This window comes from Emys orbicularis, chromosome 6 (assembly GCF_028017835.1).
Source record: "Emys orbicularis isolate rEmyOrb1 chromosome 6, rEmyOrb1.hap1, whole genome shotgun sequence".
NCBI lineage: Eukaryota > Metazoa > Chordata > Testudines > Emydidae > Emys > Emys orbicularis.
In genome coordinates this window covers 95,391,775-95,418,819 of record NC_088688.1, presented here as the reverse complement: position 1 = coordinate 95,418,819, position 27,045 = coordinate 95,391,775, and the positions used below count along the sequence as shown (strand labels likewise).

Below are 27,045 nucleotides of genomic sequence, written 5' to 3'. Positions count from 1 at the left end.
CCACATCCTTTTAAAAGTGTGGTGCCCAAATCAGCACACAATACTCCAAAGGAGGCCTCACCAGTGCCAAGTAAAGTGGAACAATTACCTCCCATGTTTTACATATGATACTCCTGTTAATACACCCCACAATGATATTAGCCTTCTTTGCAACTGCATTGCATTGTTAATTCAAATTCAATTTGTGATCCACTATAACCCCCAGATATTTTCTGCAGTACTACTGCATGGCCAGTTATTCTCCATTTTGTATGTGTGCATTTGATTTTTCCTCCTTAAGTGTAGTACTTTGCTGCAATATCATAATATCAATTTCTGGCGCCACAACGCCTGCCCAGGCTATGCTTAGAGGAGCAGCTCAGACTGGCTTTGTCATGTAAATTTCCTTGGTTAGAGTACATTCAGAATTCTTTACATTCTCTAGGCCTCTCAAAATTGAAAATGATTAGACTTATTTTAAAAACATGAAATCCCTAATCAAGTTGAGATTAGAGGATATTAATAAACAATTAGACATGGCAGTTATTTCCATTACAAATGTGTCTCCTTGGTTCCCCCTTGTTAGAAAGAGCCCGGGGTGTGCAAGTTATTTAGACAGTTTGTCCAATAACAAGTTAAGGAGCTCTCAGTTTTCAATTTATGCAGTCAGATTACTTAGGGTATGTCTACACTTAAAAAAAACACACACAAAAAACCCTGTAGCAGCAAATTTCAGAGCCCAGAGCCACTGATTTGGGTTCATGGGGCTTATGTTCTGAGGCATAAAATAGGAGGGTAGACTTTCCCACTTGAGGTGGAGCCCAGGCTCTGAAAACTGGCGAGGGGGGTGAGTCTCAGAGCCTGGGCTTCAGCCTGAGTGGCAACACCTACACTGCTATTTTTAGCCCCATAGCCCAAACCCTGCTAAAGCCCTGAGTCAGTTCACCGGGGCTCTGAGACTTGCCAACCGTGGTTCCATCTCCCCTTCCCCCAGTAGAGACATACCCTTAGAAGGCTGATGTACTGACATCAAGAAACATAACCACCTCTGTCCATGCGGCTCTGAGTAGGTAGAAGACCTACCCAATTATTTATTTTGTTGTAATCTGTACTGCCACTTGAGGTCAAAATGGCTTTCCATGTTTTTGTCCTTTTTCTATGACCTCTCAGAAAACAGAGTATTTATTAGGAAATGACATATCTGATCAAAGCGATTGTCCTACTGCCCTATTTGCATGGTCAGCCAATAAAATAAGGAAAAGGCAAGTGGCATGGTGCATATATATATGGCTTAATGACTTTATGGTCTTTCGACATTTGTGTTTATATTATTTTAATATTCTAAAATTTTGGATTTAGTTTTAAGTTTTACAGGAATATATTTTGTTTTTGGTGCATTGGTCTCCGGCTAAGTCACTAATAATAAACTTGACCTGCTTGTAGTACTTTGCACTTGCCTATATTGAGTTTCATCTGGTTGATTTCAAACCAATTTTCCAATTTGTCAAGGTTGTGTTGAATTCTAATTCAATTCCAATTAAGTTTAGCAGGTCACACAGAAGTGAACAGGATTAAAGTGGAATGAGGTCCCATCTCTGCTGTTGGTCTCATTTTGCTGAATACAAGTCAATGTTACAGTGTCCCCCCCCCCCCCCCCCCCATTTTTTTTTTTTTTTTTTTTTTTTTTAAGTGTAGTTAGAAATTTCTTACAATGGAAAGCTATTTTAACTCCCTCCCAGCTCGGAGGAGGGAAGAGGGAGGGAACAAAACAGTTGAGTAGATTTTGCAAACTCTCCCATCTGCTCTCAAACATATTCATTTTCACAAGAAGTCCAGGCATAAGATGTTTCAGACCAAAACGTGAATGTTTCAGCAAGTTTTAACAGTATAAAAACAAGGAAGAGGATACAATATAAAGTGTTTTGCAACCTGAATTATAATAATCATCATCAGTGATGTCTATGTTCTATAGAAACACAATATTAGTGTTTCTCTCTGGTTACCTTACTTTCTTCAAGCTATGGTATAAAAACTATAGAGAACAGAACAGTCAAAGAAACCATATATAGTTGAAATCTTATCTGATAGGTTAAACAGTAAAACTTACTCCACTTCTAACACCCATACAGAACTCCCAAGGACAGATTATGCAATTGAATGAATTCATTACATGTGGCACAAGTCACAGAAGGAGATGTTGCTTTTTATTTAGAAAGTGGCTTTTTGACAAAAGATATGTGTTTCATTATAAAGTTATTATGAGATGTATTGATTAGTTACTTTTAAATTAAACCTCACAAACAAGTCCTGAAGATATTTCCTTTGTGTTCTCATTGTTTTAAAAGAGAATGTCACAGCCTTTGCCTATGGATCTTGCAATTTTTGTGTAATTTTAGGAACTGGTTAGTACACAGGCATGACAGAGGGACAGACTGAAAGCAAAAACAGTAGGCAGAAGGTAGAAGGGGAAGAGAACCACAGGGAAACAGCGGAAAAGAGCAATAGAGAAAGGTAGGACAGAACAGAAGAGAGTTGGAACAAAGGAGCAGACAGGAACAATAGGGAGAAGAAAAGAAGCAATTGAAAAAACACAGCTAAGAGGCAGCACACAGGAGAGAAATGAAGAAAAATGGAGAAAACCCATCCTACAGACACACCAGCTTGCATCCTTCAGAAAGAAGGGCTAGCCTAGGAAAGTACAGCAAGAAGTAGGAATTTTCTATGGACAGAAAAACTAAAGAGGAGACAGAACATGCAACATTTCTTCCAGGATTAATATACTTCCAGGAGCGGTGCCAGGGTTTTTGGTGCCCTAGGCGGGGGTCCTTCCGCGCTCCTGGTTGTCGTCGGCAATTCTGCGGCGGGGGGGGGGCCTTCCACGCTCCCGGTCTTCGGGGCACTTCGGCGGCGGATCCCAGAGCGAGTGAAGGACCCACCGCCGAATTGCCGCCCCCCCAAATCCTGGTGCCTTAGGCGACCACCTAGGTCGCCTAAATGGAAGCGCCGGCCCTGCATACTTCATATTACATGAAGTTCTCAGCACATTCTGTTTACAGAAATCTAGTCCTTTACCCCTTTACAATCATAAAATATCCTGCTATATTTTATTGCTGTGCCCCCAAGCTACCATTTAAAATATTTCAGTAGGTGGCACTGGACTTCCATAAAGACCATGACCTGACTGAGCTCTTTGCAGGTTTAAAAACAGAAAACGAGTTCAGGTCCTTTTACACAATCATGGCAACTGATACTGCACTTGACCATTTTGGATATAATTATTATGTGTTTTTAAATTTTTGCTGTGTGAAGAAGTTTTAGCACTCTGCTTTAGCAAATAGACAAACAAATATTGCAGTCACTTCTGTTACATAAACAATGCATAGGATTACATACAAGCATATACATTTTCTAAGGTAAGGTTGAATCCTTTCAAATAACGGGACTTAAACTGAGCACACATGTATGTTATTGACTGTAGTCATAAGAACGGCCATACTGGGTCAGACCAAAGGTCCATCAAGCCCAGTATCCTGTCCTCTGACAGTGGCCAATGGCAGGTGCCCCAAAGGGAATGAACAGACAGGTTATCAAGTTATCCATGCCCTGTCACCCAATCCCAGCTTCTGGTAAACAGAGGCTAGGGACACCATTTCTGCCCGTCCTGGCTAATATCTTCCACGAATCTATCTAGCTCCCTTTTGAACCCTGTTATAGTATTGGCCTTCACAACACCCTCTGGCAAGGAGTTCCAGAGGTTGACAGTGCGTTGCGTGAAAAAATACTTCCTTGTGTTTGTTTTAAACTTGCTACCTATTAATTTCATTTGGTGGCCCCTTGTTCTTGTATTATGAGAAGAAGTAAATAACACTTCCTTATTTACTTTCTCTATACCACTCATGATTTTATAGACCTCCATCATATCCCCCCTTAGTAGCCTCTTTTCCAAGCTGAAAAGTCCCAGTCTTATTCATTTCTCCTCATACAGAAGCCGTTCTATACCCCTAATCATTTTTGTTGCCCTTTTCTGAACTTTTTCCAATCCCAATATATATTTTTTTTGAGATGGGGCGACCACATCTGCACGCAGTATTCAAGGTTTGGGCGTACCATGGATTTATATAGAGGCAATATGATATTTTCTGTCTTATTATCTATCTCTTTCTTGATGATTCCCAACATTCTGTTTGCTTTTTTGACTGCCACTCCACATTGAGTGGATGTTTTCAGAGAACTATCCACAATGACTCCAAGATCTCTTTCTTGAGTGGTAACAGCTAATTTAGACCCCATCCTTTTATATGTATAGTTAGGATTATGTTTTCCAATGTGCATTACTTCGCATTTATCAACATTAAATTTCATCTGCCATTTTGTTGCCCAGTCAAGCATTAAAACAACCACAGCATCAAAAGACGACCTACTTGAGAAGGAGAAGAAAGTCTTTGAAGACTTCATAATGGGAGAAATTTTATTTCCTTATGAAATTAATATTTGGCACTGCTTATCTGGCAAAACCACTTAACTGAGACCCCCTCTTTTGCCCCTACCCTTACCCCAAAACCATGACAACTGTCAATTTACAAATAGAAGAAAGCCAAAGGTCATTGACTAAAGTATTTATTACACATTATTTGCCCTGCATTAGTCATCATTTCCCCCCCTCTTGTTTCTGTTTTGTTGGTGAGGCCCTGCTACCCTGGAAATCCCAATTTGGCCATTCCCACCTGCTTCCTGCTGCAGTTATGGCTTCTCTAATTCTCCTCCAGCTATTCAAAGTTTGAAGAATGGCATGCTGAAAGGGGGCAACCCAGTAGTGCTCAGATACAGGTATGCATAACGCTACCGATGTCAGGATTCTATGACTGTTTATAGGTCCCTGCTTCACCTCAATAACAAGCCTCTTTGCTGGGCCCTAGTGCATCGACTACCATTCAGTTGTGTGTGTTCTAATCTACAACAGAGCCCAGGATTCTCAAAACCCCATACTTGCACAGTACAGCCACAGCCTTCAGCTTCAGCAAAGCACTTCTGCATATGCTTAACTTTAAACACACAAGTAATCCCACTGAACCCAGCGGAATCACTGAGGTAGCGGATACCCTCCTTAACACAGACTAAGTTCCTCATTGCCATAGCACATCCGGGTGGTTTGCACTCTCTCTCTCTCTCTCTCGGGAATGCAGAGTTTCTTTCCTCTAAGAAACTTTTCCCTCCCACTGAAAAATAGTTAAATGCATAGTTGATAAAAACCATTTATGTTTCAATAAATTAAAGCTAATCCTCCAAATGAAAATCTTTGTCAAGCAACACCATACTATTCAAAATTAATGATTTGTTTTTCAACAGGCAATTAATGGATTCCATTTTCCCCACTGATCCATGAGTATATTCCCCGAACATTAATGGAAGTCATGGACACACAGATAGATATAGAACTACTAAGCATACATGCAGTCTACATTTTCTTTAGTAAATATAATACAGGGATTCCTGTCTACATACAAGCAGTTTCCTCATTCTGTACTTTATGCCAAGAGGCTTCCTAAAATACAGATACAGAACATGACAGATTGGAATGATATTAAATAATTTAGCAAAGTAATAGTCTGTTAAATATTTAAGGGCTGAAAATGGGTCATATTTGTAAACAAATCTTTCAGTTTTAATGTCAAAGCCTGCTTTGGGCTTCCTTTTTATCAAAGAAAGCTCATGGAGTAATGGCTTTGCAGTCAAAGTTCCTCATAAATTTAACACACAAAAATCTAATCTCCTAAAATATCAAAGTACACCTAAAGTATCAATTTCATTTAATCTTTTTCCCCACAAGGATTGAGGATTTCCCAATGTACCATAAAATGTAGGCAAAATGTAAAAGTGCTGCAGCATAAAGCATGTGTTTATGTCCAAAGAAAAGGAGAGCAGCTATGGCGAGGAGGGATTGGTATATTTGCATCACCTGTCAGCAGGAAGTGCCCCGAATCATCCAAAAGGGCATAGTATAGAGTTGCCACCTTTGAGGTGCAAAAAACCAGGACATCCAGGGTGATCCTGAGCCCATAAATCTAGACAGCTGTCAGTGTGTTCCAAGCATCCTTACAGATCTCCTGGGGCAGCTACCTCAAGAAATGGATGATCCTGGGAAAACCTGGACACGTAGCAACCCTCGTGCATTAGCCGTTATTGAGCATGATCATTAGGTTTCTTTAAACCAAACAGAAACCATCATGGGCAAGAGGTTGTCTGTCTGTCCTACATACTCTGCCTGAGGGCTGAGCCAGAGCTTAGGGGGGAAATATAATAGTAATTAAAAGCCTTAGGGGACTTTGGCTGAAGAAAATCATGTAAGGCTGGGAGGTATGCTGGGTATTAGGCCTGGGTCATCAGCACCTGTGGCATTGTGGCTACGGAGCAAGATCTTCCATTCTGAAACACAAGCTGAGGAGAGGCAGTCATCTAGTAACAGCGGAGGAAGAACTGCTAGCTAGAAGGAAAACACCATCCTGGCCACTATGGACGTAGAAGCCCTCTACACCAATATTCCACACAAAGATGGACTACAAGCTATCAGGAACAGTATCCCCGATAATGTCACAGCTAACCTGGTGGCTGAACTCTGTGACTTTGTCCTCACCCACAACTATTTCACATTTGGGGACAACATATACCTTCAAGTCAGCGGCACTGCTATGGGTACCCGCATGGCCCCACAGTATGCCAACATTTTTATGGCTGACTTAGAACAACGCTTCCTTAGCTCTCGTCCCCTAACACCCCTACTCTACTTGCGCTACATTGATGACATCTTCATCATCTGGACCCATGGAAAAGAAGCCCTTGAGGAATTCCACCATGATTTCAATAATCAGCCTAGATCAATCCACACAAGCGGTCCATTTCCTGGACACTACTGTGCTAATAAGCGATGGTCACATAAATACCACCCTATACCGGAAACCTACTGACCGCTACACTTACCTACATGCCTCCAGCTTCCATCCAGGACACACCACACGATCCATTGTCTACAGCCAAGCTCTAAGATATAACCGCATTTGCTCCAATCCCTCAGATAGAGACAAGCACCTACAAGATCTCTATGAAGCATTCTTAAAACTACAATACCCACCTGCTGAAGTGAAAAAACAGACTGACAGAGCCAGACGAGTACCCAGAAGTCACCTCCTACAAGACAGGGCCAACAAAGAAAATAACAGAACACCACTAGCTGTCACCTTCAGCCCCCAACTAAAACCTCTCCAGCGCATCATCAGAGATCTACAACCTATCCTGAAAGATGATCCTTTACTCTCACAGATCTTGGGAGACAGACCTGTCCTCGCTTACAGACAACCCCCCAACCTAAAGCAAATACTCACCAGCAACCACACATCACTGAACAAAAACACTGACCCAGGAACCTATCCTTGTAACAAAGCCCGATGCCAACTCTGTCCACATATCTATTCAAGTGACATCATCATAGGGCCTAATCACATCAGCCATACCATCAGGGGCTCGTTCACCTGCACATCTACCAATGTGATATATGCCATCATGTGCCAGCAATGCCCCTCTGCCATGTACATTGGCCAAACCGGACAGTCTACGCAAAAGAATTAATGGACACAAATCTGACATCAGGAATCATAATACTCAAAAACCAGTGGGAGAACACTTTAACCTGTCTGGCCATTCTATGACAGACCTGCGGGTGGCTATCTTAAAACAGAAAAACTTCAAAAACAGACTCCAACGAGAGACTGCTGAGCTGGAATTGATATGCAAACTAGACACAATCAACTCAGGATTGAATAAAGATTGGGAATGGCTGAGCCATTACAAACATTGAATCTATCTCCCCTTGTAAGTATTTTCACACTTGCTTCTTATCAAACTGTCTGTACTGAGCTAGCTTGATTATCACTTCAAAAGTTTTTTTCTCTTACTTAATTGGCCTCTCAGAGTTGGTAAGACAACTCCCACCTGTTCATGCTCTCTGTATGTGTGTAAATATATCTCCTCAATATATGTTTCACTCTATATGCATCCGAAGAAGTGGGTTGTAGCCCACAAAAGCTTATGCTCTAATAAATTTGTTAGTCTCTAAGGTGCCACAAGTACTCCTGTTCTTTTTGCGGATACAGACTAACACGGCTGCTACTCTGAAACCTAGCTAGAAGGATCCACTGACTAGACTTCTGTTTTGCTGACAAGCCAGAAGTATTTGATTCTGGAGAGACTCTTGCAGTCCTATTCCAATTCTATAGGATCCTGGTGGTATGCACTACATTACAGGCCACACTAAAGACTGAGACAATAATTGCTGAAGATGAACCAGGGGGAAAAAAAGAACAAGTTTATAGGAGAGCACTAAAGTACAGCATAGGAGTTATTAAAAATGTAGGATTTTAGCATAGCAGCAAAAAGTTTGTGAATGTCTGTATAGGAAGAACATGATGATAGATTTATTATCTAATAGCCTTTATTTAAAAATTATTTCAGAGTATTTAGAGTATTTTCTTTGTTTTCATTAAATATAAATGGTTGTTTACTAAGCAAATTGTGTGGTACCACTGGATTGAAAACAAAGGCACTATCTGCTTCCATAAGAGAAGAAGGTTGATCTTGTTAGGGTGCTAAAGTAGCACTCAGGGAATCCTCAGCTATGCCGCAGACTTCCTGGGCAAACCAGTAGGGCTGAAGTTTCTAAACCCAACTAGACATTGATTTCATTGCATGGTTGAATCCCCATAATACGTACGCAAAAGGAGAATGAATTAAAGAAGCCTGTGCCCAAAGTCACAAGGAGGAAAGGAGCTGAAGGCCTCCAGGCCTCTCTCAAGTCAAAAGACACTGAAACGTGGAGTAGTATATATGGTTGGGATCCTGGGACCAGCACATGGCTGGTATTTCTTACACAACCATGCGAGCCTCAGTGCTTTTGCTTTCATAACAAACTTCCAAAACTATGCATTTCATTGCAAAAGGTTTGGACAAGCATAGTCCAGAAATGACTCAGTCCTACCAGTCTCCACATACATGCAGAAGCGGGCAGACAAGTATACTTCTAGAAATGAAAGATGTTACCTTGGCCAGAAAAAGATACACACTTGATAATGTATTTTACATCATGTGCAAAGATAATACCAAGGCAAACATAAGCACATAATTACAATGCTTAGTTGTTCATTTCTGCACAATCTGTAGCTGTGTGCATGTACTCAAATTAGGGCTGTCAAGCGATTAAAAAAATTAATCGCGAATAATCGCACGGTTAATAAAATACAATTTATTTAAATAGTTTTAGATGTTTTCTACATTTTCAAATATATTGATTTCAATTACAACACAGAATACAAAGTGCACAGTGCTCACTATTTTTTTTATTACAAATATTTGCACTGTAAAAAACAAAAGAAACAGTATTTTTCAATTCACCTAAGACAAGTACAGTAGTGCAATCTTTATCATAAAAGTTGAACTTACAAATGTAGGCTCTAAAGTTTTACATTGTTTTATTTTTGAATGCAGTTATTTTTTGTACATAATTCTACAAGTTCACTCAGTCCTGCTTGTTCAGCCAATCACTCAGACAAACAAGTTTGTTTGGGGGAGGGATAGCTCAGTGGTTTGACATTGGCCTGCTAAACCCAGGGTTGTGAGTTCAATCCTTGAGGGGGCCACCTAGGGATCTGGATCAAAAATCAGTACTTGGTCCTTCTAGTGAAAGCAGGGAGCTGGACTCGATGACCTTTCGAGGTCCCTTCCAGTTCTATGAGATAGATACATCTCCAAATTTGCAGGAGATAATGCTTCCCGCTTCTTGTTTACAATGTCACCTGAAAGTGAAAACAGGCATTCGCATGGCACTGGCGTTGCAAGATATTTACATGGCACATGTACTAAAGATTCATATGTCCCTTCATGCTTCAACCACTGTTCCAGAAGACATGCGTCCATGCTGATGACGGGTGCTGATCGATAACAATCCAAAGCAGTGTGGACTGATGCGTGTTCATTTTCATCATCTGAGTCAGATGCTACCAGCAGAAGGTTGATTTCCTTTTTTGGTGGTTCGGGTTCTGTAGTTTCCACATCCAAGTGTTGCCCTTTTAAGACTTCTGAAAGCATGCTCCGTACCTCGTCCCTCTCAAATTTTGGAAGGAACGTCAGATTCTAAAACTTTGGGTCGAGTGCTGTAGCTACCTTTACAAATCTCACATTGGTACCTTCTTTGTGTTTTGTCAAATCTGCAGTGAAAGTGTTCTTAAAATGAGCAAAATGTGCTGGGTCATCATCAGAGACTGCTATAACATGAAACATATGGCAGAATGTGGGTAAAACAGAACAGGAGACATACAATCCTCCCCCAAGGAGTTCAGTTCAGTCACAAATTTAATTAATGCATTTTTTTTTTAAATGAGCATCATCAGCATGGAAGCATGTCCTCTGGAATGGTGGTTGAAGCATAAAGGGACATACGAATGTTTAGCATATCTGGCACGTAAATATCTTGCAATGCCGGCTACAAAAGTGCCTTGCGAACGCCTGTTCTCACTTTCAGGTGACATTGTAAAAAAGAAGCGGGCACAATATCGCCTGCAAATTTAAACAAACTTGTTTGTCTGAGCGATGGGCTGAACAAGAAGTAGGACTGAGTGGACTTGTAGACTCTAAAGTTTCACATTGTTTTGTTTTTTGAGTGCAGTTATGTAAAAAAAAAAATCTACATTTGTAAGTTGCACTTTCACAATAAAGAGATTGCACTACAGTACTTAGTATTTTTCAATTCACCTCATACATCTCTTTTGTTTGCCATTTTTACAGTGCAAATATTTGTAATAAAAAGATATAAAGTGAGCACTGTCAACTTTTTCTATATTTTAAAATATATTGATTTCAATTACAACACAGAATACAAACATCAAAAATATTTAATACATTTAAATTGGTATTCTATTGTTTAATAGTGTGAGTAAAACTGCGATTAATCACGACTAATTTTTTTGAGTTAATCGCATGAGTTAACTGCGATTAATTGACAGCCTTAACTCAAATCCTTTAATTATTCATTACTGTATTTAACACATCCCCAACCTTATTGCAGGCTGTTCCAAGTTGTGGGGAGGGCAGAGTAATGAAGTCTGCACTTTTATGGGGAATTTTTAGCTGCAGGAGATATTAAAAGTGCAGGTAGTGGCTTTGGCTGTTAAAGATAAACACAGAACACAAGCAAGCTCCCATATGGCCTTTTGAGCATTTACAAAATACATTGTATGGAAATTACTTAAGTGTTGTGTCCAAAAATGGTCTTGGAATGAAAACATTTAAGTCTCATTCTGTTTGTAAGTTTTAGCAACGTTTTGAAACAACAAACAAATCCAATTGGTTCTCTGAGTAGGTGAGCATGGTAATGTTTTGTCTGCACACATCAACCTAAAGCTAACTGCTAGTGAATGTGTCCTAGATGCAGGTTCTAAACATATATCCAGCAGGCAAAAAACCTATTCATTCTTTATTCATGTTCAAGAAAAAGCTAGCAACTGAAAATTCCAAAATATTTCAACCAAAATAGTTCAACAAAAATTTTGCTTTGGTCAAATGAAATGTTTTGTTTAACCTGGGCTAGATTCACAAAACAGCCAACGGAAGAGGAGGAGGCAGCTCCCTTTTAGCATTCAGCCCAGCGGTTATGGTGCTCACCTGGAATGTGACGCACCCCAGTTCTATTTCCCCCTCTGCCCGATGTGTAGGAGGAATTTGAACAGGGTCCCCCACCTCTCAGGGGAATGCTGTAACTACTGGCCATTGCGGTAGTCGGGGATGGGTGTCTCATTCTCTCCTGTTGAAGCTTTTAAAATCCGTATAAATAATTAGTCACTGGGGCAGGAGGGCTGGAACCTGGGTCTGCCACCTCCCATGTGACCAAAAGCACCCCTGTATTCACACCCTACATATTATTGTAATGGTCTTTGTGCAAAATATGAGGTATCATTTAAAGACTAACACCACAATGGTCATCAATACCCTTCTGTCATCAATATCCTTCTGTAACATATGAACAAAATGCAAATTAAGAGTTATGGATAAAGTGAAATTATGACTACACTGTGTTTACCAGACAAATCTGGGGGTGGGAGTAAACCCATTTCTCAAAGACAAATAACAGGCTGACATCTCTAGCCAGTTGTTATCAAAGTTGATTGGCAATCACTGGTCAAGTAGCCATTCTTTGGCAGCAAAGGGGAGCAGGAACCAAACAATCTGCATTTTAGCAAACAACAATGTGGAACCTCTTTCACCATGAGTCTCCAGGTCTCCTTCCTCACAGCTGGAATGAACTTTATCTAGGGATAACCCCCAGGAAAATGCATTTCAAAGGGTGACTGGACTATAAAAGTGAGGGGCAAACACACCCCAGATTCTCTCTCTATTACACAAGACAAAGGAACCAGCCCTTTGACTTTGAGGGAAGATTCTGACCTGAGAATTTGGTCAGTCCTGTTGCTGGGACCATGTGTTAAGGATTTTACCTTTAATCAAATATAGCTTGTGAAGTTTTTGCTACTGGGAAGCATTTCATCTTTGTTATTCTGATTACAAGTATAAGATATTAAAATCAGAAATAGTTCTCATTTAAAACCTCCCTCTTTGTACTTAAATAAACTTGTTCTATTTTTAATCTAAACTAATCCGCTGTTGTGTTTAAACTGAACTGCTTGGGACCTCCAGTTAAAATAGCCAACTGTTGACTATTGACCCATTACAGGAGTAATGGACCGTTAATATCCAGACTGTCCAGGAAATGGCTGGACAGCGCAGAAGACACGTTTTTGGGGAAATTTGGGTCTGTGAGTTTGTTGGGGTCACCCTGCAGGTAGTAACCAAAGCTGCTGGAAGCCAGCGTGTGACTGGTGTGTTGCTGACAGGTTGCTGGAGTCAGAGTTGGTGGACCAGGGCTGCAGCTATACACACAGACACTCAGGGTGTGACCTGCATACTGTTAGGGTGTTTGGCTCTTTGTGAGTGGTCCTGGTTGGGAGCTACAACACCAAAGCATTGTGAGGCACCCAAGGTTGCAGGGCAGGCACAACCTCTCACTGGTCTGGATTGCCTGGGTCTTCCACCTCCCATGTCAATGGCCTGACCACTAGTCGACAGAGCCATTCTAATTCTCTTACTGGCCCAATGAATAATTAATTATTTTTATACAAGTGGAACAAGAGATTGAGAGAGGCCTGCCCAGGATATCCCATAGCCCAGTGGCTAGGGCACTCTCCTGACAGTGGGCGACCCAAGTTCAAGTCCCTCCTCCACATCAGGCAGAGGGGAGAACTGAATGAGGGTCCTCCCACATCCTTATGAGTGCCCTAACCGCTGGGCTAAAGATTGAAGGGGAGATGGAGGCAGCACATGCTCCCCACCCCATTTTGTGAAAGGTGCTGAAGTCGTCTCTCTCCCCCCCCCCCCAAATATTGTTCAAAACCATGTGGCAAATTCACATCTAATTCACTAATAGTTTTGGGTCAACCAAAACTGCATTTTTTGGGCAAATAAACTATTTGCCTGACAATTTCCCCCCTCCTCTACATAGGACTATGCAAAGTAGTATATGGTTATAAGACTGCACAAAAAACCTTGTACAAATGTACATATGGACAATTGATGCACTAAATTCTGAATGCCTTATGCAATTTTTACTCCTGCAGAGCATTTATTTATGGTAGTAAATATGATTTATGTGGTAAGTTAAATTTATGGGATTGATGAAGCAAAAATGTGGTAAAAAGTGATTAAAATGCTTCCCTCCCCCCTTGCAGATTTACAAAAGAAACTTGCAAACATTTCATACATTTGAGGAAGAAAAATGACATAAGAAAGGAAAGAAAGCAGAGCACCAAATACTAGCAAAATGAAGAGCTAATTCCTTTTCATTCTATGTAAGCATGTATGACATTCAGAGAATCACAAACAAGCCTATGCTGACCACAGTAATGTAAGAAGGAAATCATATGGAAAACAGATATTACTTTTAAAACTTATTTGTAAAGAATCATATATTATAAGAAATATTCATAAAAAGGTGCTTTAATTCTCTTCCTGTAACGTTTAAATAAGGAATACAACATCCCATGAATAAAGGTCTTAAAATAATGATTACATGCGACATAGCAAATGTGTCCTCAGCTGAAAACTGGAATTGCTCTCCCACTAGTTTTCTACACCCTTTCTACCTATTTTTAGGCACAAGCACTTTCTGAGCATGCAAATAATTTATGCACACAAATTTGTGTTTCCTGAGAATGTACTGCAAATGCAAATTGTTTGCTTAACTTTACATACTAAATTAGGTCTGCAAGACAAGTCTGTGTTGATACGACTCTCATTGAAAAAAAAAATTATTATATATATATATATATATATATATAAAAATGCAACCTCCATGCAAATTAGTAGACACAAATCTGACCAAACAGCCTATAACAGTTGAACTACCAAAGAATGTATGAGCTTCTTAATTTCCTACAGCAACCATTTCTACTAAACACAATAAAAACTTAAAAACCTAAAATGAAATAGTTTTAAATTAAAAAATATTTTTTTTCTGCTCTCAGCCACATAAAATATCAATATGTGGAATGTTAATTGAAAACACTTTCACTATTAACCTTGAAAATGTTCTCAACATTTTTGTTTATATCATCTTACTATTAAGTTTGTGAATATGTTCATTTGGCATATGTGGACAAAAGCTTAAAGAGACTGTTGGGTTTGTTTAGGATTTAATATTAAAATAATCATTACAAAATCCAAGAATAGATATGTTTACAGTGAATATTTAGATAGAAATAGAAATAAAAATAGTTTTTAGTTTGGAATGTTACATTCACTTGTAATATCACAACCCTAACATTGTAATAGTTGTGCTAGTGCACTGGACCCAGAAAATGAAATAGATTAGCAACTCACTGTAGTAACAAACGTGAAGCTATTTATTTTCACTGCCAAGCTGAGTGAAATACAAGTAGTCAGGAAAGAGCATGAATGGGTAAATATGTATTCAATCTGAAAGAATTTTTAAAATCTAGCAACCTAAAAGGTGGTATTAGTAGAAAAAGGCAGGCACTCTTAAAATATATATTTTAACCTAATAAAACATCATACTGTTATAAACACTAACCTCTTTATATGCAGAGCATAGATATATAATGTTTACATTTGATAAGATTTATTATGGTCGTTTGTCATATACCAATGGGAATCTTTTCATGATGAAGAGGACTTCAAATCTTCATCATGAAAAATTTCATGATGGTACACCGCTACCTCGATATAACGTGACCCGATATAACACAAATTCGGATACAACGCGGTAAAGCAGTGCTCCGGGGGGGCGGGGCTGTGCACTCCGATGGATCAAAGCAAGTTCAATATAATGCGGTTTCACCTATAACGCGGTAAGATATTTTGGCTCCCGAGGACAGCGTTATATCGAGGTAGAGGTGTATATGGCAAAGATGAATTAAAAACAAAACAAAAAACCCCCCAAAATCTCCACCATAGCTAGTTCGAAGCCCAGTTGAAACAGGAAGAGGGTTGGTGTCAAATTGGTGGCTGACCATGAAAACTCACCAAAAACTGACAGTACGAGTCCTCAGAAGAATCAAGAAAATGAGGGGGTATTCTAGAAACGACGCACAGTGCCCCAAGTGCTGAGGATAGAGAAGCCAATGCAAGGAGAAGTGGTGGGATGTCATAGGAAGACACGTTAGCATGTGATGTGATAGAGACTGTGGCACTGAACAGAGCACCTTTTAGGGAGAGGACTCAGAGCAACTCCCCTTTTGATGGGGTTAACACAAGGAAGAAGATGGCAACTTCAAATGAAAGGCCAAATTCTCTCCACTATATCATGAAAACACAAAGGCTGAAAACAGAAGTTTTCTGCTCCAATTCTCACCCCTGTACAAACTCCCCCAGAGGTGCTGCTCCATGTGTTTTCTACAAGCAGGGGAACTGGCATTTTCCAGCTCAGGTCTTTGGGTCTATGTGTCTGTGTGCACAAACCCAGTAATCCAGCAAAACACAGATATGCTATTCCAAAATGCAGATACCTGCAGGTATCACAGTAATGAAATCAGCAGAGGACCACTGCAGTTAAAATATGGGCACGCATTAATACTGCTTTGTAGCACATATGCCTGTTTGGAGGGCATTTTTACAAGGAGGCAGAATTTGGCCCAAACTGGTCCCATCAAAAAATAGACTAATGATCCTAGTATGTTTCCATTATAAATCATGCAAATAGATTATTTTCCAAGCAAGAACGTGTAAAATAGCTCCCAGGGTTAAGATATTTTCCTACATGATATGATATCTGACACATTTTCTGTAACTTAAATTAAACAAATCATTAGGGGGAGGGATAGCTCAGTGGTTTGAGGATTGGCCTGCTAAACCCAGGGTTGAGAGTTCAATCCTTGAGGGGGGCCGCTTAGGGATCTGGGGCAAAATCAGTACTTGGTCCTGCTAGTGAAGGCAGGGGGCTGGACTTGATGACCTTTCAAGGTCCCTTCCAGTTCTAGGAGATAGGATATCTCCATTAATTAATTAATTAATTACCTGCTGGAATAAAGCAGAGTTCCATCACGTTGATATTGTTCATCTACATACAAAGAAGAAGAAGAAATAGTGGTTGCTAAGGAAGCTGCTTCAAATAGAGATGGAGTGCTTGGCACTAAATCCGGACGGTGCCGTGAGCTTAATACTGCATAGGAGAAAATACATATGTTTTACTGTATATTCATTTTTAAAACTCATTTCTAATACAACTACCAGGGAAGTTATTGTTACTCCTGGGGAAATTCTGCACCCAAATAATTTAAAATCATGTGCATGATATTTTAAAATTCTGCATATTTTATTTGTCAAAATAACAATCACAACAGTTTCAATTATTTTGGTAATTTATTTCAAAATACCTGTCAGCAAGTATGTCTAACAGTACAGACAACAAAAAAGATTCAGGAAATGTTTTTTGGTAAATAGTTTCCTTACTAGGCATATTAATACAGAACTTTAAGTAATAATTCATTTAAACGTCAATACAGAAATATATTTCCTGCACCCCTCAGAAACAGTGCAAAGGCTTGGGGGAGTCAGGGGTAATGGAGGAGCTGAGGGAGAGCGAAGTAATTGCTGGGAAGAAGCCTGGGAGTGAACTTGGAAGGTTGTTGGGTGTGGGAAGTATGGAACAGTTTTTTTTTGGTGGGGTGCGGGGGGGAGGGATTGTTAGCGAGTTGGGGAGCCTCCCCCATGCAGATCCTGGCTGACCCCCAGCCTCTCCCATTCAGACACATTTGCCCCTGCCCCCATGTGTCCCTGCACCCCCACTCCCATTCAGTCCTGGCTCAGTGCTGTCCCTCCACTAGCTCCTGTGCCCACACCCCAGTCTGTCCCCCCACTAGCCCTTCTGAACCCCAGTCTACGTGCCCCTCTCTGTCCATCCCCCCCCCCCAAATATCCCGTGCCTCCTCAACTGGCCCTGCAGGCAAGGCACTATGAAGAAGGCAGCCACTGCCCCTCCTTCGCCCCCTCCCCAGCTGGCTGCCCTCTCTTCTGGTGCCACAACAGCCCCTGGTGGGCAAAAGGTGTAATTGCAGCATCTCCCCAGCAGAATCTATTTTCTGCAAGGTGGCATGGGGGTCTGCAGGGGACATGAATTCTGCATGTGCACAGCAGCGTAGAATTTCCCCAGGCTTATTATATTATATTCTATCAGTAGCTAATCAACACACATGCATACGGTATAACAATACTAATTTTCCAGAAGCAATCTAACACATTTAACTGATGACATTAATAGTTAATGGGGTCTAGTCAGTGATGCAGGCACACTTCCACACCCCTGTAAGCCTCTTTAAAGCCAAAGAACATGCTTATGCAGCTAGCCAAGAAATTTATCATAATCTAGGTTCTCTATTTTGAACAACTGTGGCACTGATACCCAGGTTAGCCATTCCCAAATATTACCTTCTTCATCAAGGCTGGAAAAGCTTTGTCCTTCAGTAAGCATGTCATGCTTTTCATCCTTCCAATCTTGGCTAACAGCAGACACAATTTCTTGTGATGTTGCCTTTAGGGCTACAATGGAACTGCATCGTCTCTTGGAAGGAGAGGACTTTAGAGCTGCATTAAGAAAAGAGTGCAATGAACAAAGCTGGTGAATTATAATGTTTTACTCATTTTTCACAGAGTGCATATAGTTTTACTATCTACAAACCCCTTTCTAATGCAGATCAAGAATAAATCTAGATAAGAACATTTTAATATATACCAGTTTTATTCTACAGAGTCCTTATTAGACATTGTCTCTCAAAGTCTCAATTGAGTTTTTATGGTCTTTGGGCAAAAAAGGCTACAAATGGGATCTGCCTGTTAACTGTTTTGACATTTCCTACACTGCAAGTCATAACCTGAGTATCTGCCTGTAAAAGTCAGAGAAAAAGAACAGAATGCAGGATAATGAAAGGAAGGAAGAAGAGAAACAGTGATTGAGTAAGCAAAAAATAATCAAGGCTTTGGGCATTATCTGAGGATTAGGGACAACCTAAGATTGTTTATAGCCTGAGAACATAACTGCTATACTGTGAAAATATTTATCCTGCCTTATGATTTCCACTGTAGTTATGTACATCAATATATGTTTTGGATAAAACAAACATTTCCAAAATATTACTGACTGACATATTCACTAATGATGTTATGCAGCTGATTCATGAACATTCCTGATGGTTTATAATGCTGAGCCGGACTTGCCTTGAATACACTGGCATACTAGACAAACACAGGATCAGATCCTCTCCACTATTACTCCCCAAAATTTGGTCCTTTGTCAATGCAATTTCCTCTCCTAAAAGGAGGTCAACCATTTCTGTTTGTGTGTTTAGCTCCCAAATGCATTAGAGCTCCTAGACACTGCCTGCAGCAACTCTCACAGAAAAAGAGTTCTGGAACAAGATAGATACCAGAAGAACCAACTGCATACAGCTAAAAAGCTGTGACACTCTTGGAATGCGGAATCAGATGCACAGAAACTCAGCACCAAAGACCCAGAGCTACTCCAGAACCCCTAGAGAGGATGCCATAGGCAATGGCTATGCTAACGCTGAACTGGCTCATCCCTAACACGGTCCCTGATGATCACTATTTTTTGTCTGTTTAAAAGGCCAGGTAAACTCTTGTTCTGTGCATTGAACACTGGGGTGTGACATTGTAAACCACAGATTTGTGGTTAAGGCGCTGGAGTAAAACTGCTTTCCTACTATGTAAATAAGTTTTTCTTCCTACTGTGATCTCCCTGCATTGCAAAATGAACTATGGGACTCAAACCTCCATGGACCCACAATGGTGAGCAACAGAATTCAGTCCATCCCATCTCATGATGGCTAACACATTTCCTTCCAAGGACCTTGACTGAAAAGGCCCCCTAATCTCCCATCCATTTCCCAAGCCATCCTCCCAAAATGAGCTACTGACATTGCTAGAGCTCCAAAGCACTATGTTCATACAAATAAACAATAATAATCACTGAAGTCTTCTAGGAGTTCTACAAGCCTTACTTCTTCACACAGGATGCCACAAGACCAAGTGCCAGAAAGAAGCTTCCTATAGATGGTGAGGTTGCTGCCTTTACAGTGCTTACAGCCTCTGCTACCCTGAAAAGCTCGGGGTTGAAACTGATCCTCATCCATAGGGAACTTTGCACTGCCATTAGGATTGCTGGGATGGCCAATGCACAATTATTTTAGAAAAGCTACCTGTCCTAATGGAAGCATATTAAATAGCTTCTCAGGATTAGCTGGAAGCGAGAGGATAGCAGGGTAAGATCAGAGACCCTTACCATAGAGGACAGCAGAACCTCTGATCAACTAGGGATCCAGCAGAGGGACCAGAGGATTGAAAGTTTTTAGAGACATTCTCAGAGGAAGCTAGCAGACTTACAAAATTTGGCTAAATAGGACATTCTGAATTATTTATTTTGCACAAAAATGAAAGTGTCCTTAAAACCTTTAATCCATATACAAGTAGATACACAGTCTTGTGTCAAGAATAAACCATGAAAAGAACCATCAGATACATCCATTAGAACTTTAGATATGATTAGTTTTGAAAAGAAAGAAGATGGAAAATTATGATAACTAAGAAGAGCGAGCCCAAAAAGGGATAGAAGGCAAATACTCAGAGTCTTTCAACCTAGTCACCAACAATATATGGTCTTCCTGGGAATAAGACAGGAGCAGACTGAGAACAGACCGAAGTCTGAGAGTAGCCCAACTAGTAACCAATAAAAATGAATATTCCAAGCATAGTCACACTGTAGCCATAGGGAAAGGAAACAATACTGTTCCATGACAATGCCTTATCAGAACGGGCTCAAAGATTTACCATTAATTTGATCACTGTCACCCTTAACCATTACTACTCAAAGATTCTCTTTCCTATTATCTCTCTGAACTTCAGGTTACACTACCTCAGATATATTAGCTTACATTTCCCCCATGCTGAATCACATTTTATTATTCTCATTGTCTCGATCCCTTTGTCAGGAGAAGGTAGGGTTACCATATTTAAAAAATAAAAAAAGAGGACACTCCACGGGGGCCCTGGCCCCGCCCCCTTTCCACCCCTGGCCCCGCCCCAACTCCGCCCCTTCCCCAAAGTCTCCGCCCTAACTCCGCCCCCTCCCTTGAGCGCCCCGCATTCCCCCTCCTCCCTCCCAGCCACACGAAAAGGGCTGCCCGAGCGCTACCGGCTTCACGGTTTGCTGGGCAGCCCACAGACCCTGCGCCCCCGGCCGGCGCTTCCCCAGCGCAGCTGGAGCCCGGGAGGGGAAGTGCCCAGCTGGGGGCGCAGGGTCTGGAGGCTGCCCGGCAAACCATGAAGCCGGTAGCGCTCGGGCTTCCGGCAGCCCCTGCCTCCGGACCCTGCGCCCCCGGAGCCCGGGAGGGGAAGTGCCTGGCCGGGGGCGCAGGGTCCAGAGGCATGGGGGCTGCTCGAAGCCGGTAGTGCTCGGGCAGCTCGGCTCTTACAGAGCCCAGGAGTCAGGGAGCACAGCAGCCCCCGGTGCCCGCTCTAAGGTAAGCCAGGGAGTATTTTTCCCGGACATGTTCGGCTTTTTGGAAATTCCCCCTGGACGGGGGTTTGATTACCAAAAAGCCGGACATGTCCGGGAAAAACCGGACGTATGGTAACCCTAGGAGAAGGGCTTTTAATTGGGCATTTTCCCAGCACCTCGCAAAACAGAGCCCTGATCTGGGCTGTTAGGTACTCCCATTAATGTATGATAAAGGTCACAGAATTTCATGAGTTCAATCAGATCATCATCATCCACATTGGATCTTTCCAAGCATAATTTTTGAATTCTGGTCTGCTGGAGAGTAATACTATTGTCTTTAGATCAAATGTAGATGAATAAAGGCCAGTACAATGTCAAAAATATTGACTTCCAGTGCTGGAATTTTTAATAAAAATAAAACCTGAATTGAACTTTTGATGGAAAGAGCCAGTAAGAACATGGCTTGCTAGAATCAGATTTTACCAGATAATCTCTTTATCTTATAATGAGCTAGTGACGGACCAATTTTCATCTGTAATTATATACAACCAAAATGGCTTTAATATTATGTAAGCCTAAATCTTCCCGAGGAGACAATTACAAGTGAAAAGCTTATTTAACTCAAAGAATTTAAAAAGGTATCTGACATTTTCAGCTCTACCATACCTAAGGTTAATGTGAAAAACTTCGAGGGCCAAATCTTCAAAAGTGACCTTTAATTTTGCTCCTTTTTTTCAATATTCAAAAGATAATGAATTAAAACTGCATTCAAAAGAAGAGGCACGGTGTGACCCCTTTGAAAACATGGCCCATGTTGGCTCCTTATACCTCTCAGACCACACTATGAGTAAAGATTTAGACAAGAATACTGCTAGAAGAAAGGAAGACTGATGCTAATCGCATTTGCTAGACACTGTCCAACCTGCCCACTTATGAAGCATAGCCCCCAGGTAAATAATAGTATATGATCATGTAATTAAAGATTATAATATAAATGTACATGCACAAGAATGCAGAGTTAAGACTGCACCCACAACCTTAACTTAAGCATTTCCTGACTTTTGAGTGCTTCAATTTGCTGCCTTAGCATTTTTTTATGGCATAATATGTTTAAAAGAAACTACTACTCTGCATTTCTGCAGCTCATTCTAAGGATTACAAAGAACTTTATAAACAAGAATAAACTAAACAGCCCAAGACCCCTGTGTGCTGAGGAAGTACTTTCCCCCCCACTGTAATGAGGTGTTAAAAGGCTAAGTGACTTGCTTGTGGTCATACAGTAAGTCTATGACTGAGTAAAGTGTAGAACTTTGATTCCTATTTCTATGCTTCAACCATATAACTACTACATCCCTTTTATGTATTACTAATGGTTACTTATGTTATAGTAGCAACTGCCCTGATCAAAATTGGGCCCTATTGTGCTAGGCATTGTGTAAGCAGAAGGTAGACATGATCCCAGCCCCAACCAGCAAGACCAGTCTTCTTCATGTATACCCTGTCACACTTCTATAAAGATGCTTTTCAACTTTCTTATTAGCATGGGTTAGACTTGGACATTAGTAAATATCATTAGATTTGCAAGACAGCAAAGAGAAAAATCATCTATTTATTTATAAAATCAAACTGAGGGGCCTGGTTGCTTTCTTTTGCATATAGCACATTCTTGAAGTGAATAATTTTAAAGAAAAATTCAAGTACTATATTGTAGCTCTGGTCCAAAATTTAGATTTTGATCACATGTACACACACACGAGTATTTAAAAACCTAACAAGAGAAATGTTTTCATGAAATTACATTTTGAAAATATTTCAAGGGCCAGACTGTCCCTCCCAAGCAGTGCTTAATTTGTAATGAAAGAGGCGAGGGGACTCAAGCAATTTTTTTACTTTCATAAGTGACATAGCAAGCCTAGCGGTGCTTGGATTATGAATGGCTAAGCCCAGAGGTGCCAGGTCTCAGCCCTAGTACAAATTAACCACTGCCTCCAGGGTTAAAAGCTGTGAGAGGGCACTTTTTGCTTGTAAATCTCCATAAGAAATTCCTCCAAGATTTTCCCTCATCATCATGTTCACTCAACCCTTTCCCCCTACGTGGAAAGCCCTCTGTAGGGCCCAAGGGGGTGGTGTCCGAGAGGCGTCCTCCATGTGGGGATCTAATTAGGGAGAATCTAGGTCTAAGATCTTAGTAGCAACTTTGGAACAACATATGCCTTAGGAACTTAATTATAACATATGCCTTTTTAGCTTGTGTAACAGGGAGATCTGTCCCCTTTAAGGAGTAGTGGGGATTGGAGCCATCCAACCCGTTTCATGACATTGCCTCTTTAAGGAATAGGTGTTTAAGGGAGCAGCAGACAAGCTTGGAGAATCAGAGCCAGATGGTAATCAGGGAGCTACCTCCTGAACAGGATAAAAACCCAGCCAGTAGCGGACTACAGAAGATAGAAGAGGTTCTGTGTAGCGGGGTTGGAACCCAAACACCAGTAGGCCCGGGAAGTCTGCTTGAGTCAGTACCCAGCCCCATGCAGGAGGGCTGAGGAATCCCTTAACCAGGGGTTCAGATTTAAGACTCCAGGGACCAGGGTTGGATGAGGCCTGTGGAAAAGACTGTCCAGAGAAGCCATGGTTTGCAGTGTGACTGACTGAGCTCCCTGCCTCAGGTAACTGGAGGAGAAAACTGTGAACCTGAAGCCCTGGAAGGAGGATGAAATTGGAAACCTCAAGAGGGAAGGGTTTGGGCCTGATGGGCCAACGGAGATTGCGCTTCATAAAGACTCAGTAAATTGAACCCCAGGAAGGAGAATGTTACACTGAATACTCTGGGCAGTGAACAATTACTGGGAGAACTAGGAGGGAACTGAGGGTGAGGTGCCTACAGGGCCAGGCAGTGCCACAAGGGGGCATGCTCTGGGATTGGACCCTGTCACAGCTTGACAGTTTCATTTTGAGCAATGGTAGGGAAGAAATTGAGTACAGCAGACTTGGAAACAAATCACTTTCTTCCTCTGGGACATTTGCAAATTCTTTTGTTTCTCTTGATAAGTGTGCCCAGACTAGGATAAAAGACCTGCTGTACTCTGTTTGGCAGGGCTGTGGGACTATGGCAATATTAATTTGTTCTTCTCTTTATGCAGCACAATTTGGAATCAAGAAACAAAATATCTGATAGTTATTTCTCAAACTTTTACTGAAATCCAGGTTCCCACACCCAAATGGAAGGTAATTACTGGAATGTTATTTGTTCTACTCTAACTTTCTAGGTCTTCCTAGTTTCACTTCTTGTCTGGTTAGAGAGAAATGGGCTCTCACATCTTGTACTTTTGAATGTTATAGATACTCCTGCTCTTTTAAGTCAGAGAATCCAGTGCCATTTCAGTGGGTAGGGATGAGGGTGATAAATGTGGTTAATAAACCTTCCAGCAACATTTTAAATTTAATTCAGCAGAGTTTCATTGCTGCCTGCAGTACTGGTGGCGCTCTCTGGTTACACACATCTTTGTATCCTTAGTGAAGTATTTTTGTAATCTTTTTGGTGCTGCTTTCTCATTTCTGCCCAACTAACTTCTAGTGACATGCCCATTAATCTTGAAATGAGTTAGATGATTAAAGAAAGGCAAAATGAAGAAAAAAAAGTTGAAATGGGATTTTAATCACAAAGAGGAGAGAATTTAATAATTTAGACACCTCCATCTTTCCAGGTTCTCAAAACCCATTTTTGTTCTGCTAAAGCACAACAGAAAAGGAATTGGAGAAGGTCCATCCTTACCAAACTTGTCAGATTTAGGGCCCAATCTTTCAATCTTCATTTATGTGACCTAGACACATTCAAGTCAATGGGACTACTCATGTGAACAAGGGTTGCAGGATAGGGTGTTACCTATTAGATCTAAATACCCTTGACATCATTTAAAAATAAATCACATTTCCCCAAAGATATGGGGAAAGCTCCTATTGGCTTCAGTGATCGGAAGATTTGGGCTCTTAGTGTTTGTAAAGTGCTGTGAGATCCCTAAATAAAATATGCTATTCTACAGGAGTGTAAAACACTATAAAAAAACAGAGTATGAAGTTATCCAGAGGGCTTACAATGACAAACCCTTACCTTGAACTTTTTTGAAAACCCTCGAACTCATGAACTTTAAAAACCTGTCTGCATAAAAACTTGGTCTGTGGACTGAAACAGTGTCCTAAAAAGACAGAAAAGGCCTTAAAGTTACACTCTTCATATACAATTTAAAATGAAATGCGCAAGAGAAAAACCTGACATATTTTGGGTAAGTTATATCATGCCCTGTTTGGGAATTCATGCAAGGAGTTCTAGGATTTTGCCTTCTCAGAGGTTACTGTATAATTACTACTCTCCTCTGCCACCCATTTTATTTCACTGTAATATTGATAAAACACCGGTCTAATTATTTTAAGCATTCAAGATAATTTAGAAATACCCCTTTATAATTTATTCTATTCATATTTTACAAAGTCTTGCTCATATTTAAAAATGTGTCATTTCCCTTTTTGGGTAAAAATCTCAACAACTGAAGGCTCAATATTCAAACATGGGTGCCCTAAAATGACCAAATTCCTTATCTGAATGCTTTAATCAAGCACTGATGGGCACTTAAAATGGCAATATGTCTAAGCGCCCATTTAAGCACTAAATACCGTGGGGTCAAATTCTGCCCTGCATTACATCCTTTGCAACTGGACTGATGTTGATTCAGGGCACAATTTGAATAGTTAATTAACTTTGAATTAGCGTTTCGAATGGATTACTCCATCCCCGTTTTAGTTGTATTGTGAGGATAGTTTTGTGTAACCTGGTACAGTGTAGTTATAAGGATGATCTGGTCACCTTTGCACGTGTGTCTGTTTTTCTTTTTATCTTTTATTTTAAAAAGTTAAACAATCAGCAAAATAAGATGGACATATAGGTCAGAAATCACATAACTAAAATCACTAAGGAAAACGTACAGAAAAAAAAAATCACATCTAATTGCCTAGATACCACAGTGATGGGTGGATTATAAACGTAGTATCTCACTGTCTTAAACAAGAATCAGAACTCTTATGAAAAATGCTGATCATTTAAAAAGCAACTTACCCCATCATAAACAAGTGCTTTCCAGGAATGTTCTAGCTTCTTCATTAACCTAAGCAATTAAATCAAAAAAACTTTGTGGAATTCCCTCATCTTGCAATCTCAGAATACTTTATTAAGATAATGGCTTTAAATATAGCAAAATGTTTTCATTCTAAACTGCCACTTACCTGTAAGACTGTAGGATATCAATAATACCCATAAATAGAAGCAGCTTCTCTCCTTTATGGCTTTTAGCTGGAATGCCTCCCATTCTAATGGCAACAAAATAATTTTATTAGATATTGTATTTTACAGACTTTTTAATATCACTATTTAGAAGGTGAACTGCATTTACTAAAAACAAAAAACAACAAAAACCCAGCAACATTAAGGCTAGTTGTCAAATGCAAGCTGCCCAGGGCTTCTTGCCTCCTCACCGGGAGCCGGGGGGCGGGGTGAAGCGGAGGGGGGAAGCCACCGGGGGCCTCTTGCCCCGGGGAGCGGGGTCCAGGTGCCCTTGCGTCTCACCTCCGCTCCCGAGCTATGAAAATCACAAGACAGCCAACATTCCCAACCGGGAGTGGGGTACAGCTGCCCCAGCTCTGGGGGCAACTGGGCTCTAGGTGCCTGGCTTTCTTGTCAATTTTATGGTGGACAACAGCCAACAGCCAGTGTAAGGAATTCAGTGTCTACACAAACACTGCATTGTCCTAACCATGGGTGCCAACTCCCTGGGTGCTCCAGGGCTGGAGCACCCACGGAAAAAAATTAGTGTGCTTAGCACCCACCAGCAGCCAGCTCACACCTGCAGTGCCTGCCTCCCAACTGCCAACAGCTCTGCTGATCAACTCCTCCCACTCCCTCC

General features: G+C 40.9%; 1 protein-coding gene across 1 annotated transcript in view; it reads right to left on the bottom strand.

The window, feature by feature from the left end:
• Positions 1-27,045, bottom strand: part of PIP5K1B (phosphatidylinositol-4-phosphate 5-kinase type 1 beta) — a 133,119-nt gene that overhangs the window by 36,282 nt on the left and 69,792 nt on the right. The window contains exons 7-11 of the mRNA XM_065405907.1: positions 26,369-26,452; positions 26,202-26,250; positions 25,203-25,287; positions 18,013-18,168; positions 16,603-16,747 (exon numbers count right to left, since the gene is read on the bottom strand). Of these exons, the coding sequence (XP_065261979.1) occupies positions 16,603-16,747; positions 18,013-18,168; positions 25,203-25,287; positions 26,202-26,250; positions 26,369-26,452 (519 nt within the window). The remainder of the gene's footprint in view (positions 1-16,602; positions 16,748-18,012; positions 18,169-25,202; positions 25,288-26,201; positions 26,251-26,368; positions 26,453-27,045) is intronic.